The 9121-nt window shown below is 36.0% G+C and overlaps 1 protein-coding gene across 2 annotated transcripts; it reads left to right on the top strand.

Moving 5' to 3' along the window:
- Positions 1-32: 32 nt before the first annotated feature.
- PJVK (pejvakin) lies at positions 33-8643 on the top strand. Of its 2 annotated transcripts, none has more exons than XM_059703971.1 (6): positions 33-1986; positions 2601-2796; positions 3313-3454; positions 4480-4597; positions 6250-6348; positions 6567-8643. In XM_059703971.1, the coding sequence occupies exons 1-6, from the start codon at positions 1776-1778 to the stop codon at positions 6857-6859; spliced, it is 1059 nt and encodes a 352-aa protein (XP_059559954.1). In that variant the 5' UTR covers positions 33-1775; the 3' UTR covers positions 6860-8643. The 2 variants fall into 2 exon arrangements, with proteins under 2 accessions (XP_059559954.1, XP_059559955.1); XM_059703972.1 differs by having other exon boundaries at positions 1868-1986; positions 2618-2796.
- Positions 8644-9121: the final 478 nt, after the last annotated feature.

The following is a 9121-nucleotide window of genomic DNA, read 5'->3' as shown; positions in this document are numbered from 1 at the left end:
TCCTCGGCGTCTGGCCCCGCCCCCTGGTTACAGGTCCCGCCTCCCAGCCCTGGCTCTGCTTCCGCGCGCACCCACCCACCTGGGGCCTCGGGCTTCTCGGCACCCTGTGCCCCGGCCTCTGGAGGCCTCAGTTCTGTGTCCTAGAAGGAGGCCGTTTCCTGCCGGGAGAGGCTTATGGGACTGGCAAGTCTCACGGTCTGTGGGCCTGAAGCTCAGCCTTATTTTGTTTTTTTTCAGGCGGGGTGAAGGATGAGGACTGCGTCACTTTAAGCCAAAGATTTCAAAATTCCAAAGGCAAAATTTAGAGAGAGCATCCCTGGGCCTGGCCCAAGCTGGAGACTCCCGAGGGCTGCGGCGGGCTCTCCCCGGAGCCCTGCCCTAGGCGCTCGCGGGCACGTCCAGAGACCCCCCTCCTTCTCCCTTGCTCCGTGGGGCGTCATTGTCTCACCGGCTTTTGTCGCGAGACAAATGCTGGGCCTGCGGATCCCAGCAAGGCCTGTTAGGTGTAAAGGGAGGCTTTTCTGTGGGTCGGATTCTCATTAAATACTGTTCCTGCACACCTGTGGTGCCGGTCGTCATGGCGTTTGCCTGGGATGCACCGCCTTTGGCGTAGGGGTCAGACAGCGGCGTGAGACGCCCAGTCGCTTCTCTAGGGACCAGCTAGCCCCTTGCAGAAACGACTCCCTGTGGTTTCTTGGTGTTTTGGAAGATTATTCACACAAGGGGACATTATTAAAAACTGTTCTTTGGGGGGTTTGCACGTGAGCCCTGGATATTTGAAAGTAAATGTTTAAAAAAAAAAAAAGTCCAGAATCTAATCAAATTGATTTATATTATTGAGTCTTGAATTAACCTATTCTTCCTCCCCCTACCGCCTCTATATATGTATTGTACCTGTTACTAGCCACCTAACTATGGCAATACAATACGTCAGCACTCAGATTTGTTTCTAAAGTGTATTTTTAGCCACAAAATTCCTTTAAAAAACCAGCCAAATCCTTATGTAGCTCTCTTTAAAGGCTGAGTTACTGGAATAATGATGAAACAAAATAAAAATAAAGACAGTAGGATCCCCTTTCACAGAGATGTCCATGCGCCAGCTTCAGAGTAAGAAACCTACATGTTTACACAGTTATTTATATGTAATGTGGTTGTCATTCAGCATTTTATAAAGATCTGCATACATTTGTTTCCTTATAGTCTGTGACGCTTGATATTAATCACTTGCTGTAATCATACAAGGACAATGAATGAAATGCTGAAACAATAAACTGTATACCATACGGATTCAAAACAGTACTTTTCTGTTGCCAGGGTTGGCATGATGGACTTGTGGCAGAATTCCCTTTGGACTAGGTACAGGGTAGCTGGTGTCCAGGCTAATGTTAGTGCCTAATTGCATTGTTCCCGTAGGGCTGTTTCCCTCAAAACTGGCAAACTATTAACCTTGACCCTCATTAAGGACATTGCTAGCATTTTTAACTTATGAGTTTTCTGTGTATATTTTAGTGCTATAGACTGCAATTCCAAATTAGACTTACTTTTAGTATATCACTTTACACTGTTGATCTATAATTCATCACCTGCGCACACCAAGGGAGGCAGTGTTGTGAACTGTACACTGTAAACTACTTGGTGGAACCATGCTTTGTATTTTAAAGTGTATAATTATATTTAAAATCAAGTAAGGCTTAGGTTTGTGCCTGATTTTCTTTGCAAATATGGATTTGTTATCTGAGGGTTGCAGTTGATGGATAATTGGATACTATATTAATATGTTTGCGGCTGCTACCAAGAGCTTTGTCAAGCAAGTTGGAGATGGAGGGAGATTAGTTCCTGTTCCAAGCCTCAGTGAAGCAGACAAATACCAACCTCTAAGTCTGGTGGTGAAAAAGAAGCGATGCTTTCTGTTTCCTAGATATAAATTTACCTCGACACCTTTTACACTGAAAGATATTCTTCTAGGAGACAGAGAAATTTCAGCTGGTAAGCAACTTTTATTACTATGATTAACTTAAGTGCCTGAAGTTTGTAATAGTATCAAATCTTTATTGATTGAATAACTTTCAAACCTATTTTATAAGATTATTGTATAATTTTATTTCAATTAATTTACAAATTGTTTTAACCAGATCAGCTTAGAAAATGGCATAGTAATATATTTCTTCATCTATGAAATGGAGGTTTTATTTAATCTTACCTATCTCACATGGTCAAATGAGATGAAAATAATTTGTATTTATTTTTTTATGATTTACTTATTACAGTTGGCAAACTGAAATATATTGCAGACTTGGTTAGAAAATAAATGGACATTGAGACAAATTATTTCTTAAAAACATCTATTTTTCTTTCAACTATCCAGTGGATCTTGATGCATAAGAAGTTCTGTCGAATTTGAGTTCATTTTAAGTACTCTAGCTATTTATTTCTTCTTGTTTTCTAATTAATTGAATGACTATTTTTAATCTTGGTTTGAAACTTTGTCTTAACAGGTGGGTAATGAAGTCTTAAATAGTAAATTAATGTGTTACCATATGTAATCTACATTAGAATAATTAGAGACATTTGAAAAATATTAACTTCCTTTTTTAAAAAAGGTATTTCATCTTATCAGTTACTGAATTATGAAGATGAATCAGATGTTTCACTCTATGGAAGGCGAGGCAACCATATTGTGAATGATGTTGGGATTAACGTTACTGGATCAGATTCTGTTGCAGTAAAAGCTTCATTTGGTGTAGTAACTAAACATGAAGTGGAAGTTTCAACATTACTCAAGGAAATTAGTTCACGGTGAGTATAATAATTACTATACTGCAGTGTTTTCATCAAATTTTTTAATTATATAAACTTCATTATAATTTATTAAAACATTCAGGTTTGTTTTAGTAATGTAATGTATGTGTTTGAAATAATGCAAATTAGTAATATACCCAAACTTTTGATAGGAGTAGATATCCAAAATCATTTGGTTTAAAGAGAATTTTAAATTGTTCCACAAAATTGCTTTGGATATGAACACATTTGCTAAATTTATTAGATTACAAGAATACAGGAATCTGCTTGCAACAAATATGCTGAGTCTCTCTCCAATAGACTCCTATAATAAGATGTTTTAAGAAAATAGAACGGAGAGGTAGATTATTAAATTTCTTTTGAGCATACTTTCTGATTTGTAGTAAGCCTGCCTTGATTTACTTTTAGTTAAGGTAGACTGTGAATGAGTAATACATGATAGCAAAAAATGTGTTGGATGATACGTAATCAGATGCCACAGATTCTTGTGACTGTCTCTCTTGTTTATTTTAGAAAAATTAATTTTGACCACAGCTTGATACGTCAGTCAAGGAGCAGCAGAAAGGCAGTATTGTGTGTTGTCATGGAAAGCATTCGAACCACACGACAGTGCTCACTGTCTGTGCATGCTGGAATTCGTGGGGAGTCCATGCGGGTAAAGCCACACTCATTAGGCTTCTTTTATGAGAAGGCTGCAAGGGAATTTTTTAAAAAGTACTCAAATTCTAATGGGACTTGTGTATTTTGTCAAATGTTGAGATTGAAGAACTGCAAGGATATATAGGATTTCACACAGTAATGGTTTTGTATTAGAATGTGAAAAAAAAACTAAGAAAATTTGGATTGTAAACACATATAATGAAAACAGAATACTAGTCCTCCTGAAATAAATGCATACTAGAGTCCCTCCTATTGCTATTTAAATACTGTATTAAGAATAAAAATTAAATACTTTTATTGAATTCTTTGATATTATTTTTAAGTGATATAGTTTATACTTAATTTTTAAAAGTTGAATTTATATTTTTATAATAATTTTTCTAAAATAATATTGTCAGTGACTAAACATACTTCAATGTTAAATCTTTTTAAAAGTCTTAAAAGTAATTGTGTTTATTACTTCAATTATTATGTTTGTCCTTGTCATTCACAAATAATGACTTGATTTCTAAATGTTAGAAAGACAGGGTTCAATGATAACCTTTTCAAGTCTTTGAAAATAAAGCCTCCATTTAGCTGCTCACCAAATTGTTTAACGTTGGATCATTTGGGCATGATCTTAATTGTTGGTGATTGCTTTGGAAAGCTGCTGAAAGTTTTGGGGGCTTTGGAACAGCAGACAGGGTAGGCTTAAAAAAAGCTCTAGCACTTAAACACAGTTGGTTTGCAGTTGAAAGACAAAGGCTTCTATGCCAGAGCGTAGCTATTGTGGTAGCACTAATCATTGGCTCCAATACCAAATAAGTGAGTGCTATTTCCTAATATAGATCGAGATCCCATTGGACCATGTGGAACTCTGCTATAAAGTCACTTCCAGTAGGATAATTCTTTACTTGGAGAAGTGTTTCGTTTTGTTTGTTTGTTTCCTTTTGATAGGATTGAAGGAAATGTTAAGTTCCTGCAAAAAGCTATCCTTACATGTTATGCTCCTTAATGATGTTATTTATTTTTTTAATATAGTTTCATTTTATGGATGAACAGAATCCCAGGGGAAGGGACAAAGCTATTGTTTTCCCAGCACACACAACCATAGCTTTCAGTGTTTTCGAACTCTTCATTTACTTGGATGGTGTCTTTGGTGAGTGAGTGACTTGCATGAAACACGGACTTGATTACATTTTTAAGAATTTAATTCTCTCGCTTTGTTTCTCTCTTTAAGGTTAGAAGAGAGATGCTCTCACCACTGCCTCTTTAATTATAGAAGAGTGATGCTCTCAGCACTGTCAATCTTTTTTCTAAAATATATTTTTATTGATTTCAGAGAGGAAGGGGAGTCAGAAACATCAATGATGAGAGAGAATCATTGATTGGCTACCTCCTGCATGCTCCCCATTGGGGATCAAGCCCGCAACCCAACGGGGCATGTGCCCTGACCAGGAATCGAACCATGACCCCCTGGTTCATAGGTCAATGCTCAACCACTGAGCCACACCTCTGGGCAGCACTGTCAATATTATGCTTGGATGAAGTAGCTAGGAAATGCCCTGCACTCTCTACTTACCCAGTACCTCTTTTCTTCTTCTTGGTAAAGGCTACAGACTCCCACCACCCCACTTACAATTACAGATAAGAGCTAAAATGCAGTCCACTGACAAAAGTATTCCTTGACATATGGGGAGATAATACATGGCCTTCTAATAGGTAGTTTTTTATTATGGCAAATAGAGGAGTAAGTAGACAGTAAGATGCCTGAAGATGTCAGGGCACCCAAACTAGTATACCCAAAGACAACTTTTCTTTAATTTTATCTATCAGAGATCCGCCCCGCCCCAGCTCTCCCTAAAAATAACGTTAAAAGTACAAATACTGCCCCTAAAATTGTCACCTTATATAATACCTCAGTGCAGCTCACTTTAGATTTCTACATTTTACAGACCTTTAAGGTTAGGAGGCCAGCCAGCTCAAGTCTAGGTGTAGGCCAAAGAGCCAGGCAAGTGAGCCCTCTGGCCATGGTAATTTATAAACATTTTTAGACCTGTTTATGTTTGTTTCTGCAGTTCTATTGGAAGAGGGACTCGGGATCCAGGAACAAAACTAATTAATTCATGCAAATTAAATTCTCTTTGGGACCCTTTGGGTGTAGGTTTTTTACAATTATGTATATTGATAGGAGTCTGAACTGATATCAAAATTTAAAATGTTCATATACTTTAGCTTTACTTACACTTTTATGAATTTAACATATAGATATACTTACATGTGTGAAATGATATGGAGATAAGGATATTCAGTTCATAATAGTAGAAGATTGGAAATAACCTTAAGATCTTTTATCAGCAACTAGTTAAATAATGGTTCATCCATACAAAGGAATACTAAGAATGAGGAAGCACTACATATCCTGACATTGAATAATCTCTAAGAGATATTTGAAAGAAATGTGTGTAATATATAACATTTTGAGCCTAAAGAATTTTATGTGTGTGTGTATGTGTGTGTGTGTGTGTGTGTATTTTATGTATAAAATATATGGAACATTTCTGGAAATATACACAAGAAAGTTAACACGGTTACCTATGGGGTGGAAAACTGAGGCAGGGGTCAGAGTAGTCTAGAGACTTGTCACTATACTGCTTTGTTGTGCTCTTTGAATTGTGTACCATGTGAATGTTATCTTTCCTAAAAATATGTAAAATTTAACTTAAACAAATACAATGAAGTCACGTACCAGAATTCATCAACCACAAAATCTGAGTTCAACTTCTAACATCTTCTAAATTTCTTTTATAGACCTTTGTGTCACTTCAGTGTCAAAAGGAGGATTTGAAAGGGAAGAGACAGCAACGTTTGCCGTGCTCTACAGATTGAGAAACATACTATTTGAAAGAAGTATGTCCATGTCCATTGAAGAGTATTTCAAATATATTCTTTTTCTTCTGGGATCAATACCTGAGGTTGTCTATTAGTAATCCTGTTAAGAATTTAAATTTAAAAGCCAAATTATTTCATGACTGATGGCTTAGATTCACATGGTTATAAATGCAGCTTGCTTCTATGTTGTTGTTTTTTATTTGACTTCTGACACATTTCTCTGTTTCTGTCTTTAGATAGAAGAGTGATGGACGTCATTTCTCGTTCCCAGCTTTACTTAGACGACCTTTTTACTGACTACTATGATAAACGTTTCAGCATGACTGATATTTCACTCAAAGAGGGGACTCACATCCGTGTTAACTTACTTAATCACAACATTCCAAAAGGACCTTGCATACTCTGTGGGATGGGGAACTTAAAAAGGGAGACGGTTTATGGGTGCTTTCAGTGCTCTGTCGATGGGCAGAAGTACGTGAGACTTCATGCGGTTCCTTGTTTTGATATTTGGCACAAGAGAATGAAATAAAATGAAAAATGAATGCACTCTGCTGGTGTTTAAGGTGCAACTGTGCCACACACCTTTCCAAAATGAATTGTGGCAAATTAAAGAGGGAAAGAAATTAACCTGTCTGGGCATCATTTTCTTCATGTATAAAGTGGAGGTGATAACAGTCTCCTCATAACTTGTATGAAGGTTAATATTTTTATATGAAAAAAGGCTTAAATATAAAATTAAGAATGTAGATGCTCCTCCATAAAATCTGCCACTCACGTTGGAAGTATTTTAGGGATTTAGTTTATCATTTAGGTAACTTTTTACATAGAGATTTTTTGAAATACCAACTTTATTTTTAATTGGGTTTTAATTAACATTTAAAGATGAAAAGAGTGCAAAAGAGGCGACTTTATGGTGCTTTAACTATTGCCCTATTTCTGGTAAAATGAGAAAAATGTGTTAATAATTTAATGTAACCTAAGTGCTTAATTGCAGTATCAAGTTAAAAGCACACTGAGCTCAGTGTGGGGCATTGTGTACAGTTAACAGGGTGACTGATAGTAGTAATGGGCTGCTATGGACATAAGCTCGCTAGTTGTGGCTTTATAAAACTCACTGCTGTCATTTTAAAGTTAAGACAGCTAGGAAATAATTTCTTTTTTCCCCTGAAGATGTTTAAAACATTTAACATATTTAGTTCTAAGAAATCTTTTTCATCTACTCTGTAAGACATCTGAAATTTGTCATAAACAACCTAAATTTACTATATATATATATACCCTTATGAAAATAACCACAAAAATATGTTCAAATTCTAGAACTCACAGTGTATAATTACATCACTCATTACTAGGTATATGCCTATGAAGGCATAATGCAATCACGTGAATACGAACTACTTGTGCACTAAAGAATGTAGAATGATTAAAATTTTATTTTTTAATTATTTAAGTGTGATTAGTTTCAGAAGCAATCTCCGTATTCATTTAACATCAACTATAATCTTTTAAAAGATAAGTTTAAAGGCACTTTGTATGAAAACAATGGGACAAAAAGGTTAGAATTATAGTTTGTATTATCTGAGAATTTCCATTTATATCTTTTGTCACTGTATTTTATTTTAGACAGAGTATATGATTCAAATGCAAATATGAGGATACAGACCAAACAAGGGTCTAGTGCCTTTTTTATATTAAGAAAGTGGGGGCAGTTTCAAACCAAAGCATAATATTACCAACTTAGTTTACTTCCACTGAGCAGGCTTTTCTGAAGAAGTAAAGAGATTAATAATTGACTAAGCAAGTGAGAAGTTATAAAATAGGGCAGAGGAATGATGCAATATTGGCAGGAAGAAAAACTAGTAAATGTTTTTGTTTTATGAAGTGTCAAACTCTGTGCTATGCTTATGTGACACCACTAATCTGGTGGGTTTTGTGTTATCCCTACCCTTTTAAGTAACAGAATTTCTGGCAGTATATAGAAAGAGGTTAAAAGATACAGTGGTTTGGAAAGAGCAAGTTTCAGAAAATGGAAAAGCTTTGTTTTGAACTCACCTGTTTTGAATAGAGCTATTTACAGCCTGACCATTCCTTCCTACACATGCAGTAGGCTAAACCTTACATGCTCCAATAAACGTGCCCTTTCTTTGGTACCAACTGCATTACAGCATCTCTTACCTCTTTTTCTCCACAAGTTGCACCATGTCATGATGTGACCATGACACAAAATTGCCATGGTACATTTATTTCTTTTCTCCTTTGAAAATGTTTAAAACATTTATTTAACATATAGTTCTGAGAGATATTTATGAATCCTCATTTCTATTATTTGATATTCTCATGTATCCTCATGTGTAAAATAAATTCTATACATTTATCAAAAATTTAATGGCATGTTTGTAATGTTCACTCATGATTAATAACAAAATCATTGTGAAATGAAGTGACATAGGATGGAGATACTAGAGAGAAGGAACTGAAAACTAAGCAATACCAAGACATCAATTTAAAATCAAGACAAAAACTTAGGGATGGTAGATATAAAAGCCTATGAGAAGGAAGAGGAGTGGCACATTTATCCTGATGTCTAAAGGAGTACCAGACTCAGAGCAGTCAACTGTATTATGTCTGCTATAAGAGGCACGATTTGATCAAACATCTTTAACAATTCCCCATTGGAACAAATATATAAAGTCAGAAGCTTGCACCAAAAAGTACAGAGACCGTGTGGAGGTTCTCTGTGGGACAGGGTTTTATACAACTTATATTTTCCTGCATGCACACCAAAACTAGA

This window comes from Myotis daubentonii, chromosome 7, assembly GCF_963259705.1.
Source record: "Myotis daubentonii chromosome 7, mMyoDau2.1, whole genome shotgun sequence".
NCBI classification, from domain to species: domain Eukaryota; kingdom Metazoa; phylum Chordata; class Mammalia; order Chiroptera; family Vespertilionidae; genus Myotis; species Myotis daubentonii.
Note: the sequence above shows the minus strand (reverse complement) of the source record. Positions and strands in the feature narration are given on the sequence as shown.